The 16,406-nt window shown below is 41.2% G+C and overlaps 1 protein-coding gene across 1 annotated transcript; it reads right to left on the minus strand.

The window, feature by feature from the left end:
* Positions 1 to 134: 134 nt before the first annotated feature.
* Positions 135 to 14,644, minus strand: rorcb (RAR-related orphan receptor C b). The gene is made up of 10 exons (XM_037787691.1): positions 14,158 to 14,644; positions 7,807 to 7,892; positions 7,541 to 7,682; positions 6,613 to 7,125; positions 5,041 to 5,162; positions 4,399 to 4,531; positions 4,129 to 4,236; positions 3,578 to 3,688; positions 2,783 to 2,895; positions 135 to 2,686 (listed from the first exon to the last, which is right to left on the minus strand). Exons 1-10 carry the CDS (start codon positions 14,162 to 14,164, stop codon positions 2,525 to 2,527), a joined length of 1,497 nt encoding a protein of 498 aa, XP_037643619.1. The 5' UTR covers positions 14,165 to 14,644; the 3' UTR covers positions 135 to 2,524.
* Positions 14,645 to 16,406: the final 1,762 nt, after the last annotated feature.

Below are 16,406 nucleotides of genomic sequence, written 5' to 3' on the forward strand. Positions count from 1 at the left end.
CGTCGCCATTTACATATGCATGATTATTATATCAGATCAGTGATTTTAGAGACGTCTGATCAGTCAACAATATGCAAAGACCTATCATACATGCATATCAACAAATTCAAGTTCAAATAAGACTCAATGAAGCATTTCAAAAGAAAAAGAAACCATTTATTACATTCTTAAAACCACATATAATGTATCCCATTGGACAACAATATATATCGAGCTGTGTAACTCAGTTACTCTTGGACTAGTAATATACCTCTTGTACATTTTGTCATACAGGGAAAGAGAAGGGTGACAAACTATTGTTTTTTTGTTTGTACCTAATCTTTCTTCAATTAAAAAAAATAGATCACTGACTTTACAAGACAAAAGTGGAGACACATAAAGAAAAAGGTGGATAAAAGACTGACAAATAAATGAAAATCACAGCAAAAAGAAACATTAAACCCTAATAATGAATTCATTTTTAACGCTAACTGATTTGTTTGCTTTTTTTATAATTCCTATGTCTTGTAAATTTGATGTCACAATATTAGGACAGAATGGGAAGGGCTTTTGACACTTTGTGAGTAACATTCACAAAAAAATAGAACTTACGTCCACAGTGATTATGGTTACGGGTCTCATCTTAGGTGCAAAGGTGTGAGGAGCACGAGGCTAAAAGACGACACTGGTAATAAAGGGACAAGAGACCACAGCTAGCTCCCTGAGCGGTAGGCGGCAGGTCCTCGGACTCTGCTCGAGAACTTCACAGCACCCCGAGTAAGACATCATCATCATCATCATCATCATCATCATCATCATCATCATCATCATCGTTGTCTCAATGCTATAACAACCTTCAGAGAGCGTGTTATTTATGTACATGAAAAATGTAAACAGTTATGGGTGACCTTGTGTGACAGATATGGAATAAAAAAAACAGATTGACTGAAAACTATTAAGTCTTACTGGCATTGAGGCCCAACTCAGGGGGGCAGCTGGTAGCTCTGTCTGGCCTTAGACTAGTGTCCAGTGAGAAAGAGGAAAGTATAAGTGCTTGGTGTTTGGACAAGTGTTGGGTTAGGGACTACAGGAGAGAGAGGAACAGCAAATGTACAAAATAATACAGTTGCTCCAACCAGCAAAGGAGGGTTTATGATACATAGTATGGATCGCCGTCGTTCCGGCTTTTAACCAACTGAAACGGTATGAGTGAAAGACAGTTATACTACACCGACTGTACTGACTGCTGGTTAGAAACAGGCGGGGAGACCCTGTGTATCCCAATGTATTATACAGTTCATGAAGTCATCTTTTGCCTTGCGTTCTCTGTTCCTTAGTGTCCTTGTTTGTCCTCTTGTCTCTTTAGGCAGACTGAAAGCTCTCAGTTTAAATGCAAACACAACGATTTTTTCGCCTTTGTTTGGGTACACTGTCCTCCCCCACTGCTGTGTCGCATCCGCAACAAGTGTCCACCCCGTCGCTTGCATGATGACCGCGTCTAACCCAGCTGGGGTTTTGTCGTCAGGGCAAGAGGGGATTGTTGCCATGGATACCTGAGAGTACTGTCAGGAGAGGAAGTAGTCCAGAGAACGATTTCAGAGTCCAAACATCCATCTTTTTCTCCACATCTCACTATTTCTCTCGCTTTCTCTCTGAACTGAACTCGCACATTCTAACTCTCTCCATATACTTATATAGTCATCTATTTACATTCTTATTTAAAATATTTTGTTTATAAATGTGTATATAAATTAAAGATAATTTCATCTTGTCCTGTCTCTAAGTGGCATTTACAAGGAAAGGGGTGCGTGGGACTGAGGTTTCTCATTGCATTACAAGAGCCTACAAAAAAAGGCAGCACCGAACACCATCTAAATGTGTGTGTGAAACCGGTTCTCAGCTGATTAAAGAGGTTGTGAGTCATATGTCATATCTGTGTGTTTCTTTTCATATCAGAGAAAAATGACTCATGATGTTGGTCCCTAAGTGATGGTCAGGATATTGTCTGTATGAATACGCGGGCGTACCATACTGAGATGTATTAATATAGAGAGAAATATTATTATAGTGAGACCTGTGGATCAACACGACTTCCTTCTAATACTTTTGTGTAAAACTCTGTCTCAGAGTGGCAGGGTTTCTACATTCACTGTTGTTGGGTTCTGGCTTGTGCACTGGTGCTTATCGTTGAGGTACATTCATAACTGGTTGGGTGATCCACAGTGGATCTGATGTTAAACTTAGAGCTTGGAGCTGTCTCATGCCGAGTGGGCTGTTATTATTATTACAACGCCCATCCGCTTGTTGTTTAATGCTACAATATGCAGAGGACCATGAGCATGTGTGGTCTGTAGTGTAAGGTGCTTTTGCCTGCTGGGAAAGTGGAGGACTACTTTGGGATCACGGGAGACGGAATATTTAAAGTCCTGGATTGTCTCGTAACTGCTGGTTGTCGAGCTTCAACATCTCTATCCTTCTCTGTCTCTCCTTTTTTTTTGCTTCCCTACTTCTTAATAAACTCTCTCCATCTCTCTTGTCTGTCTGTCTAGCTGTCGGTGGAGTCCGGCAGAGACATCTCGCTGCCAAATACTTCCCGGTACAGTGGTGGGAAACTGTAGGCGATCTCTGGGTGGACCAAACGGAAAAACTCAAGTTTATCAACGTGGAGGTTACAGATGGACTTCATTGTGGGCAGCTTGGACACCATCTGTGGGGGACAGAAGACATACAAAGGTAAGCTCATGAATGTGTGTCTATATAAGTGTGTACATTTGTTTGTGTTTAAGAAGAGTTGTGTCTTCACCTTGTCCAGTTTCTCGTCTGAAGCGCCGCTCTTGTGTAGACTGTGCTGAATAGCCAGGTAGACTTTCTCCTGGAGTTTCTGAACCTTTTGGCCTTCTGTTAGCCAGGGTCGATCTACACGAAAGAAAATACATTAACCCATTAACATGCAGTTTTGTTTCTCCTTAAGTAGCTTTAATCCACATTGTCCCACAGTATACATTCTGTGTCAGCTCCTCATTGACGCAATATGATGTTTACACTGAGCGAAATATTCAAATCCAAGACTCTGTTTCTTTTATGGCTGCACCATTCAATCAAAGGGAAATATATTAGAAGTCTTGCACATCATTTTTACACATTTCCCCCAAAATTCAGCCTGACATGTTAGGTATATTTGGAGACTTAAAATTAAGTTCTGTGAGTTTAAACAACGTTTGGATTCACATTATGAACGGATCGGTGGGCTGCTGCTGCTTTTAAAAATGTTAAGCATTTTTTTAAGGGATAACGTCATGTACTAAGTCCCTTATTTGCTTTGTAAAGTCAGAAGTTGATACGTAGACACATGAGGAAAAATTACCAGTTTTATAACGAAAAACCTTCACAAGTTAGCGAAATAATCGGCAATAACAAATTGAAAATGTGCGACACTTCTACAACAAAACATATTGTGTCTGGACATCCAACAGTCTCTCGTGGCCATCTTTATTAAAGACAGAACAGCATTGAATAAACTACTATGATTTAGCAATATAATGTGTGTCTATGCATGTATGTGTGAGCGAGAAAGACATTAAGGAAAAAAAATGCTCACCAGGTGATAAAAGAACGGCAGCGCTAAACAGAGCCATCTCTTCGTCAGACAGCTGTAGACGACAGAGTCCTTTTCCCAGGTCAAACACTGCACTGACCAGGTCATCACAACCTGCATAAACACAGGAAATCAATACATTCAATGTCAACAGTAATAGCATGAAGATCTTTAACAGTCCTGCTTAATTGAATTAACTGACACAAGAGATACCTGAGATGAGTGAGGATTATGTTTCTTACTCCGTTTGCTAATTTTTGACTAACTGGCCAAGAGGGGAAACTCTGGCTCTTCTTAGTGTGAAAATTACAGCTGACCCTTATAGAGTCCTTCTAAGAACAATTACCACAGATAAGTAATTCATTATTTTAAATGACCTAAATCAATGCAGAGGTTTTTCTGTAGGAGCATTTTCTTATCACTAATGGTGATTACCGCACAGCACAGCAAAGTGCGTGTGAAAAAAGACTTTCTAACTTACAGAGAGTGGGAAACGTTAAGAGGCTTTCCTGTGTCACCCTGTCAGAGCTTACACAACAACATCTGATCCTCACCAAGTGCTTTGAAGAACTGAACCGGGGCGAACTTCCCATTGAAGAAAATGGTGCTGTTGTTGACGTTGAAAGCTCGGCACATGCGTATGAGGAGGACCTCCAAACAGCCTGGAAGGGTAGCCACAGATAGAGCCAAAGACATGGAGTGGATTGGAGACAAAAAAAAAACAGGAAGGAGCTAAAGTTAGCAAGTTTCAGACTTTGTTTACTTTGCAACGAGGAACTCTGTGAATCAAGTATTTGAGATGCGAGCATTTTTTAGACACTGACCTGCTTTCAGCAATATAATCTGATCATTCTGGCACAGGTCCATGAAGCCAGCAATGCGTTTGGCAAACTCCACCACATACTGAATGGCGTTGGTGATGTGGTGTGCACACTGCTGCCACATCCACTCAGCTGACTGGAAAAAGTGACACAACAAAGTGTTACAAGTCCATTGACATCCCTTCAGCATAAATTACTTCTTAGAAGTTGTTCAACATGAGATTAAATTCAGTTCTTGCACTGACCGATAATACAGATAACAGATAATAAAACAATATATCAGCAAAGCAATCTAATTAAAGGAACAGTGTGTAACATTTTGGGGAAAAGTAAAAGTACTAAAGTAGTGTTATTATTGTAAGGATGGCCTCTGAATGAGGCGAACGGCGTTACCCCGGTTTTGCACTAGGTGGCTCACGTAACCACAGTCTTGGAAAGGGAGGAATGAGCGGAGGGGTACTAAGTTGGTTGCAATCTGCAACCACACCACCAAATCCTACACATTGCACCTTTGAGTTTGTTTAAAAAGATATATTTATATCTGATATTGTATATTAACACTCTAGTATTAATACATTTCTAAATATATGTGACGACAGCAGACTTGACAGACACCACATGGGATTTAAAGTGTGCACCATGTACCTTGTTTTGAAAAGCACGCGTTTCCTCAGGTGCGTATTGTGCCCAGGTGAATCTCTTCATGTCTTCAGCGCTGTACTGACACGTCTCCAAGTGAGACTTGACGATACTCTGAGTGATGCGCTCTGTGAAAGAAAAAAACAGATAAGCATCTCACTCAGGTCGTTTGTGGCGTAACGGCGGTGTTATTTACATACACACAGATCATGGCAGTGTGGCCTTGAATAACTAGATGCTTTATTTTGCACCACTCTGCTGTTACGTTAGTGTCACTGATGCCCCAAACAAGATTAACTGCTTATGGCTCATTTATTCATTTTATCTCCGCAGCTGTTAGGATCTTTTCCACTTCCTGCGCTTATAACACCACCAACATTTACTCATTGCTTCCTTTAAAATTCCCCAGAGCTGTATTCAAAGCAGTTTGGTGTAGCCAGCAACCATAAAGATGTAAAATAAAATACAAATGTATTCTTCCTCAAGGCCTCCAGAAACACTTCTCTAAAAAAAATGCATCCTTACCTCTTTAAATACCACAACACCGTCATCCCTTTATCTGTCCCTGTTTCTGAGTTTATACTGCTGCCTCTTTCAAGTTGCTTGTTTTGCCCATTTAATCTTGTCCTTGTCCTGTTTTGCTATCTGCCAAGTATCATTCTGGTTCTTCCTTTTTTTTGCAAACCTGTTTATGAGATATGTCCTTGTGCTTTATCTTTTTTTTTATTGAATACATTTTTTACTTATTGCATTTAGTTTTATTTCATTCATAATATAATTTACATTCCGAAATAAAAGCAGATAATGGCCAGGGGAAAACTAAATGACCACAACAGTTACTGTATTACATTTTTATTATATCCAACAGTACAACATACTCTCTTTTTCCTTTTTTCTTTTTTTTTACCAGAAATACTGTTATTAGAGCTGTAACGATTAGTCGACTAATCGATTAATAAATAATTGCCAACTATTTTGATAATTGATTAATCGTTAAAGTAATTTTTCATGCAAGAATGACAGAAAATGTATGTTTTCAGCCTCTCAAATATGGAGATTACCCGCTTCTCTCGGTTTTATATCATATTAAAGTGAATATCTTTGGGTTTTGAACTGACAAAATAAGACATTTAAAGACATCACCTTGGACTTGGAGAAACTGGGATGGAGATTTTTCACTATTTTCTGACATTTTTCGACCAACCGATTAATCAAGAAAGTAATCGTCGGATTAATCGAAAATGAAAATAACAGTTAGAAAGGAATAATGCTGCCTGAACTTCTGTTCAGTGACTGATTTAATGTAAATGGAAGAAGTGTTGAGTTTGCAATAAGATCATGCAGCAGGAACTTTGCATGGAAAACAGGAGAAATGGGACAAAATATAAAAAGGGAACCTCACAAATAAATGCCTGTCTCTTATAATATCCTGTCACAAGTAACGGCCTGGTTCTCTAAAAAGCCCTATAAAAGCTCCGACCACTATTTTAGAGTTTAAGGTATTGTCGTACTCTCTGTGTTAGGTAATGAGTGAATAAAAGAAGAATTGATTTGTTATTCATCATTGTCAGTACTCACCCAGTTCTGTTATTGAGCAGTCATCAGGCAGATGGTCCAGCAGTGAGTGTGTATGTCCCAGCAGCGTGTGAGTGTGTGTGTGCAGGAGCTGGATTCTGTTGCCGTCCGCCCCGTCCGGCATCGTCTGCTGCGGGGAATTCTGATTGGACAAGGATGAAGAAGAGGACGAAGCGGAAGATGAGTTGGAGGTGTTCCCGGTGCTGGCTCCGCCGCCGAGCAGCTCCAGGCTGCAGTACTCGCTGGCCTCTTCGGGGGTGAGCGGCAGGTCGAACAGGTCGGGCAGTGCCGCGATGTCATCCAGGTCGCTGAGGGTGGAGCTGGAGCCCCCGCTACTGTAGGATCGGCTCAGACCCTCTTCACTGTCCTCCCCACTGACGCCGTCCTCCTTGGGTAAGGACAGAGCGGTAGCGCCCCCGCCTGTCGAGCTTACGCACTCCTGGGACTTCTGGTGTTTTTGCACTTCAGCATAGAGGCTGTCGCGCTGCTTCTTGGACATACGACCAAACTTGACCGCTGCAGAGAGAAAATACATATTTTATTAATATTTTTTTCTTTAGCACAGAGAGTTTGCTGCGGCCAAACGTAATAAATTTCACATCTGTTTCCTACAGCTGTCATTTCAATCTAATTGTGAGATATTTCTGGCTCACATACTTCTGCCACCTTATCCATAAGTACTGTATGTTCCAGTCCCTATATACAGTTTACATGCTGACAGCCCATCACCTCTTTAGCCTGTATACTGAAGAGGGCTTCAAATACTCCTGGTATCAGCTTTAAATTAAAGGAACATGCGTACTGGGATTCGATGGAGAAACACATCTACTAAACTTCTATCGCTAGTGAAGTCTTAGCTGTGGTAAATTATTAAGTCATGGTTACAGGAAGTGCATTAAGAGGACACAGTGCGTTCTTTGTGTGCGTTTACCGTCTCTGCTCATGCCCAACGCCAGACACTTCTGTAAGCGGCAGTGCTGGCAGCGGTTACGGTTAGTTCGGTCGATCAGGCAGTTCCTCTGACGGGAACATGAGTACATGGCATTGTTCTGCTGGCTGCGACGGAAGAAACCCTAGAAACACAAACAAACACACGCATGCAAGCACCGTAAATGACGAGCACACTTTGACATAGAACAGGTTGGTTGAAGTTAAGAATGGTAGCTTGGTTCACTCTCTGTGCTTCCTGCTCCTCACCTTGCAGCCTTCGCAGGTGATGACTCCATAGTGGATTCCTGAGGACTTGTCCCCGCAGATCTTACAGGGGATGACCTCGATCTGAGCTGCAGGACCAAAAACAACATTGACAAGAGAGGTCAGATCTACATACTTTAAGTGAACTAGAGGTTAGACGGATCGGTCAACGTCAATAAGTGCAGCAGTTACATCTTTTGCTTGTTTGACACTACGAGTCTGTTGCCAAAACACTTTCACAGAAGCCCACATTTGACATATATTGAGCGCCAGACTTTATCCAAGATCTTGTCACTGATTTTCTTCATGAATAATATTTCTCTTCCTCTTTGGCCCGTATCTCTGATGTTACCCCGTAGTCAGTTATGTGTCTCTTAATACTCTCCATTTATTTGTAGCCTTTTGGGCATATTGTCAATAAACTACCCATTCCCAGTGATATGCTAATGATACAACTGTACAGTAAGTCCCACTTAAACCTGACAAGATGGCCAAATTAACCCGCATTTAATCCTCTTTTAAAGTGATGATTGTAACAGAACGTCTTCCCGCTTAATGACAAAAAATACTAGATCCTTTTATTTCAATTCTTGGCGGCTTCTCCATCACTATAATACAAGCCAGCCGTTTTCCAAGCATGGTTTTTGGCTCTCTCTTTTGCTGGTCATTAATGTTTTACCATCATGTTTTCTCCAGCTATAAACCTTGGCCAAAATTAGCTGCTTTGTAGACCTTGAAAAGGACGGCCAATGCTTTTATCTTGTCACAGTTAGACTGCTGTGACTCTGTGTACTCCGAGCTCTGTAAACGCCTATTAATCTCTCTGCCTCCAGTCGATACAAATGCAGCTGCAAGGCTTTTAACAATATTTCATTTGAGTTTTTGATTCATGATTTTCATCATTATGAGGAAATCATTAACACATTTTGGAAATAAAGGCAAAGCCTGAGTGTAGTCATCAAAGACAAAAACACATCTAGGAATGGATCCAGTGAGTCAGCAACAATGCGACATTATATTTCTATTCCTTTTTCTACTGATGGCAACAACCCTGCAGATAAACTGCCCCACAAGAAGCCCACGAGAGAGGATAACTTGCCATGAACTGTGTTAGTCTTCACCCTTCATGCGGCCCCCTTGAAGGGAACAGAGTACACAAACAGATAGGGAATCACATGATGACACTTGCACACATGACACATGCACAAAGACTCCTTCTTTCTAGGCCGAGGAGAGAAAAACAGCAGCAGATACATCCTAAGATAGTTGTTGCTCGGCTCAGTTTTAGACTGATTTACAACATTTGTACCATGTTGTATGGAAAACCACTTGTGATCGAGAGGGAATTGTTGCACTCTTAGGTACTGGAAAACACAACTTTCCACTTCTTTTCCCCTTTAATGGCACAGTCTCTTCTCTAAAACCGTTGACTAAAATACTCCAACTGATCAGGGCAGCTGCAGGCATGCGATGGAAAAATATCTCCTCTCCCTCCCTTCCTCTCTTTCTCTCAGGTTCCCATCCTCCCCTCCCTCATCTCACGATTATATAACTCTCGTCTGTGAGCATTCCTCACAACACTCATTCAGCAGGCCCACTCTAGCAACACCGACGACCCGCCCCTGCTCAGGCTCTCTGTTTCCTACTGGCCGAGCGGCGCTCGCAGCCTCCTTGGTATTGGCTGAGTCATCCGCCATTCGGGCGCTGTAGCCTGTCAGCCCATGTGGACATTCTGTCCCACTGACACACTTTCCCACTGCAGGGGGAGAGGGAGGAGGGAGGCGTGCTCGATCCCGACTCTCCGTGGACCAGTTTTAAGGTGGAGCTGAACAATGCTCAGACTTCCCCGTAAAACATCTCCCTTAAGGCCTGTCCAAATCACAAAACTGTTACGTAACAATTAACCATGCATGGCAATGATAATAACCCCTAGAAAAACTGCACAAACCAGTTTGGTGCCCAATACAGGTGATTTCACATGAGGCTATTTCTGTATGGACTGATTTCTATGCAACAATCAAACACTCTGCTGTTATTAATCACGTTTGATTTGACTGTAACAACCCATACTGTACATGGCAACAGTCCACTCAAAGCAGACACACTCTGAACTTGAATGTCAGCTATTCGGCCCACCCTCCCACTCCCCCAATCTTTGACATTGAGCCTCTGCTTCAACCCGATCTATTCTTGTCCTGTGCTGAGAGCCAGAATTACACAGATGCCCGGCCGCCCACCCCCGTTGCTACAACCACACATACGTGCTTTCTCACTCCTCGTCTCTGACACTCTGCAAATTACCCAGGCACAACCCAGAGACAGTTAAATTTAATTTACAGCCTTTATGTTCCCTCGTTTAATGTGATGGTCTTGTTTGTGAGCTGGTAAATGATAAATTACTATCCAGTTAAACCAATTACCTACATAGGAAGAATCAATGAGACGTCTTGAAGACTTGTAGCGCTGAACCAATAGAGAAAGCAAAACTGGGGGTGCAGCTAACAATTATTTTAATAATTGATCACTCTTATCCATTGTTGATTAATCGTTTGCTATAAAAACATCACAAAATAGTGAAAAACACCCTAAACATTGGACCAACTGTCCAAAACCTATCCGTATTCTGTTTACTGTCATATAAGATAATGAAAAACTGCCATTTATGCCCATTTGAGAAACAACAAGTGCATTTTCTGCATTATTGCTTCAAACGTGACTGTGACTTTCTGTCTATCTACTAATCGATTAGTTGACCAATCGTTTCATCTCCCAGTGATAATGGGATAACTTAACAGATTCGACACATTCAACTGTCTAACAATGCAAATAAAGACACAGCAGCAGCTAATGTTAAAGCAACATTTACCTTTGACCCTGAATATCAGAGCTGACCTGCACTAAAACACCAGTCTCAGGCATCTGACCTTTAGCTCTCTGGAGAGTGTCTGCATTCCAAGAAGATCAATACCAATCCTGCTTTTTGCTAACATGATGAATGAGGGCAGCGCTTTCCATTTTCTAAACCCACCAACACATTGACTAAAGTCAGCAAATGCTGGCGTGAAATGTGACAAATGAGTTGAAATTACGCAAATGGCAAACAAGGGATGGTGTTTGAGCAGCGGGACGGCCATGCTGAGTGAGGCACACCCAAGCCTTTTCACAAAATGAACTGGGGACACAGTTCAGCTACAAATACGTTGGCCCCAAGTGCGTTTATCAGCCAGTTAAATGTGTAACCGTGTTATCTCTACAAAAGGCTAATTCAATAGGGGCGAGGTAGAGAGAGAGGCCGAGACAAATCACTGACGTTTTGCTTCACTTCCTGGGATCTAATGTGAAACAAACAGCCAATAATCCTCCAGCAGCATCCCCCCCAACTCTTGGTCTGTGTGTAAAACAGTCAGTATGTCAGTGTGTCCATATATCTCAAAGTAAAAAAAGATGAATTTTGACCCTCCACATGTTCACCGTCACATATGTGCAAACACACACACATCACTTCTCTGTTTTATAGTTTTATAACCTGTTCAGGCTGTTTGCTCATTGTGCAAGTAAGGGATAATGTACAGCGAGCCGGGTTCATTTCGCAATACTGGTGCAATAAGTCACAAACCAAAATGCCCTTGAGCATCAGACTGACGCGACGCTCAATGGGACGGTATTCTTTTTTCATTTTTTTAAATTAACTCGGCATAAGAAAGACGAGAAAACACAATCAACAGGCGGTGAGGGGCCTTGTGCTGCAGCACTTGTTGTGTCATGCCTCACAGTTGGGTGTAGGCTCACAGCGCAGCGCAGAGCTGCATCACAACAATCCACTGTGGCTGTCCTCGTCGCTTCGTCGTCTTCTTAATATCAACGACAATGTTGGCGCGCAGGAATGTTTTCCAGATCTTTCTATTTCCGTAACACGAGGTGTTTACAAAGCCTCAAGGCCTGCGGCGATGAACACCCTCTGCTTGAAGTGTCTTACTGATTACACTTGAGACCTTGCAGCACGCAGCTCTCACTAAATAATGTTGTTTTACTCTGTAAGGATTATTCTGCTTGGAAAACGACTTCACTCACATACTCAAAATGCATATAGGGTCTATACAAGCTGGCTGTCCGGCCGCTGGTGCATTCAAATCAAGGGGCTCTATTTTAAAAGATGCAAATACCAGCAGAGGCCAAGCTGAGGCCCACAGAGGGGGGATTAGAGCAGAGCTAAGAATGCCATAGGCCTCTTCTACCAGTGTGTGTATCTTATGATCTTTATGTCTGTATGTAGTAAAACATTCTGAAGAAGTATACTCTGCTATCCAGTACACAGAGGTCTGGTCATCACAACAGGCCTCTAACAGTCTGTCAGCCTGCCAAAGCTGCTGGAATGACTCAACAGTTAGTAGTTGTGATTGAAAATGTGCGTATGCATGTTCAAACTGGGCTAAAAAAAATGCTGACGTGCTTTTTCTAGCGAGGGAACGACAGGTTGAGTAACTAACCTACAATTTCAGTGCAGTGAGCTAAGAAAGGGCCATGCTTTGTTTACATTTGGATATCCTGCCAGAAATGGAGCCTCCCTCCACCAGAGGCCTCCTCGGCTTCATCCTCCCTCACACTCCCCCCCCCCAAATAAATCCATCTCTTTCCTCCCCTCAACAAAAACAACAAAACAAAAATGTCCTGTCCTGTACAACAAAAGGTTGCAATGCGAGACGAGATTGTTGTTACACAAGAACACAACCAAAAGAACTATGTTCCCTTTCATATGTTTTCAGTTGTGTATGTTTCCAATGCAAGAGATGTGTTTCTGTGAAGAAATTACATCTTTTTCATATTAATCCACTATTCAGTGTTTCTTGAGGAGAAATGCGTTTGAGTGGTTTTGAAAGAGAAAGACAGTTAAAGCAACTTTAGTGATGAAAACTAGAGTTTTGCATGGAATTGAGCTCAGAATGAAGGTTTGATGCTTTGAGGCCAACTACTATGTAACATTTTGGAAAACTATGTTCCCTTTCATATTCATGCTGATTTGTAAGTTTCCAATATAAGAGATTTACTTTTTCATATTGTTTCTTGAGGAGAAATGCGTTTTTGAGTGGTTTTGGGAGAGAAAGACAGTTAAAGCAAGTCTAGAGATGAAGATTTTGCATGAAGATTTTTGAAATGCAAAAAAATCCCCCCCCCCAAAAAAACCAATGTCACCTGTGTTACCTATTTTTTTATTATAGGGCTATTTAATTTAAAGGATAATTGGATGTTACTGATGAAAACATTCAGATGGCTGTATATAAACCTTCCTCGTTAATAACAATGATCTGCTGCCCTCTGCCCAAGTTCAAACTGATCCTCTGTCATGGAGCGACAGGCCGACCGTCAGTGCGCGTCTGTAGCCGCACATGGCGCTGCACGCCCGGCGGCACGGCGCTTCCCACAGCCTCTCCACCTCCCTCCGCTGCTGCCTATGCTGTATAACGTTGGGTGACATAACTAGGTCAGTGGAACAGCCAGATCCCTCTCTCCCTCTGTGCACTCACACAGCCGGCCATGCTGGCACAGCCATCACACAACAACAACCACCACCAACACAAACTAACACCAACACTACTCAGACTCATCTTGTCAAGTCAAATGCTGCAAAAAAGAAAAGTTTGCAAAGCATCTTCAGAAATATTTTTTATCTTTCAAAAAATATAAAATAACACAAAATTAGATGATTGACTACAAATAAATGCCAGAAAATGTATAATCCTTTAAAGCGAATGTGAGCAAAACTATCAGTTTTGAATTCACCTGATCAGAAACCTGAGAAACTCGCATAACATCTGGATTACATAATTGCAGTTTTGATTAACAACAACCTCCTCTCATGCCCCTCCCTCTCCCTTATTGCATAACTCTTACATGGATCCCCCTGGCAAAAATGTACAGAAGGACTCCCAGGTGAGATAACCACTCGTACTTCTTAAAAAAAAACACATTTTGGAATCATAAAGCAAAATTACGCATGCATGCAATTGGATCCTTGGGACTGATTTCATCCTAAATAAACTTCCTAATAAAAACAGGATTAATCTGGTTGAGTATTTTCTCTCATGCTTGAACAACATGCCTCCAGCTGTGTGTCATTGCATGTTGAATCTCCAGTGTGGAGCATGTCAGCCAGGCATCAACCCTCGAGGCTCTGTGCAGCTCTAATAATCCAGTCAGTCATGAGGGATTAATGCGCACTGGGAGAGAAAAACAGGCGCACTTCACTCCTCCAGTCCTCCAGTCCTCCTCCAGTGCGCACACATGTGGCCGTACAAAAACCACAAGTTCAACTAAACATGCACAGATTTATTGCGAAATAAAAAAGATCAAACTTACCTCTCATTTTGATGTTTTTCTTTCTCTTGGTTGAAGGATAAAAACACGCTCACCCTACATGTGGTTCTAATGACAGGACTGAGGAGAATAAACCCCTGGAGCCAGAGTGAACTGGGTTTCTGTAAATATTAACTTTGTCCCGGCTGCAGACAGCTCTCGTAAAAAGCAAAAAGAAAAACTAGTCGAAACTCCTCTCCTCTATCGCTCCTTCAAGTCCGAGCAGCAATAAAAGAGTGCAGAAAGTCGCTGTGGATCTCATCGTAGCCGAACTGGAGAGATTTTTTTGCTCAACTTTTTTTTTTGTTGACAGAATAGTCCCACGGTGAACGAGCGGTGTGATCGGATCGGACCCCCCCTCTGCGCTCTGACTCTCCGCCTGCTTTCTTTCCTCTCAGTCTACCCTGCTAACCTACTTTCTCCCAGCAGCGTGGTGGACTCTCCCATGATCTCACTGCCGACAGCTCCTCTCCAAGCTCTCGCGGGAGCGCGCAAGACGGGCGCGAGTTTAAGGTGGCTGAGCTGAGCTGAGCAAAATGATTGACTCTAGTTGTAGAGAAATAAATATAGATGATCACTATACTTCCAGGGGAATAATAGGAAGGCAATTAAAACCCCATAATCAGTTCTGCTTTTAAAGCAGACACTGTTTCCATCACTTCCCTGGCTTCATCATGCTGGTAGCCATCAGGCTCCACTACCAAGGCTGACCCCCATATGAGAACTATGAGGACTTCATGAACTTTAAACATGCACTATCTGCCTTTTAACATGCACAATCTACCTTTTAACATGCACTATCTGCAACCATCTTGGACTCTAACCATTGGAGCACTTTACACTTACTTTACACTATACATCCTATATACCACTTTATAGACCGCACATATTACATTTATTTATTATACATACTACATTTATTTATTGACGGACTGCACACACTATGTTCACCCATTCACTCTGTATCTTTTATATCTCTGTTATTGTTTTTATAATTTTTGTATACCTTTACCTCTCCTGTGTTTCACTCTGTTTGCTGATGTTGCTGCTTTGACACCTGAATTCCCCTCCGGGGATTAATAAAGGTTCATCTTATCTTATCTTATCTTATCTAATTTACAGCAGTCAGTGTAGAAGTTCACTGCATGCTGCCTGTAAATCAGTGAGATCTAATTAAGATGTTGCTTGAGTTGAAAACAAGCAGCAAGAAGCTAACAAACTGGCTCTTTGTTTACCAGGAAGCTGAAACCTTTTTCACTGAGTATTTACTGGATTACATTCATGATGTGTTGACCTGGATAACTTTATGGAGACATTTGCTTCCGCACATGAAAGTGATGGTGACTAAAAAAGTGACTGAAACATAATCGAGTAATCAACTAAGTCTTTTTTTTTTCAGTAAAAAATGTCAAAATTGCACTGGTTCCAGCTTCTCAAATATTGTTTTTTTGCAACCTTACATAATAGTCAACACTTTAGGTTTTGGACTGTTTGTCAGACAAATAAGACATTTAAATATGCTGCCTTGGGGCTTGTGATCAGCAATTTTCACCATTTTCTGATATTATTTAGACCAGACTATTCATCAAAACAATTTTTTTTTAATTTATCATCATTATTTGTGATAATCATATAATTATTAATTATTTAGTTATTAATATTTTATTTTCATTATTTATTTATTAATGCATTTTATTGTTTTTTAATCCAATTAATGCTTTATTTTGAATTATGTAATTTTTTGTTAATCATTTTTGATGCATATCTTTAAAACCAATCACAAACAAGAGAGAATATAGACAAGTGAATTAATAAATTACATAATTCAAAATAAAACATTGATTGGATTAAAAAATAATAAATGCATAGTATATGTATATACTGTATATATATATATATATATATATATATATATATATACACTAAGTACAGCTGCTGCAGCGACTCAGAGACTCATTTTGTGGACCTGTAAAATATTCATTTGAGCCATTGTACTCAAATGAGCTTAGTGTCGTTAAGAAAATACCCCTGGCTGCTCTCCAAATGATTGCTCACCATTTCACTCTTGGTGGAGCAGCTTCAGAGTTTACACCCAGTGACCTCGCAGAGTTTGATCCTCGGCAGTCTGGTTCCTGTTTCGTGTTCACATTTCTGCACTGGACGTGCAGGAACAGATCACAGGAGTACCACTTATTGACAGTATTATGTTATACACAACCAAATGTATTGTTTTTAGCTTGTATGAATCATCT

Source organism: Sebastes umbrosus, chromosome 12 (genome assembly GCF_015220745.1).
Source record: "Sebastes umbrosus isolate fSebUmb1 chromosome 12, fSebUmb1.pri, whole genome shotgun sequence".
Taxonomy (NCBI): Eukaryota; Metazoa; Chordata; class Actinopteri; order Perciformes; family Sebastidae; genus Sebastes; species Sebastes umbrosus.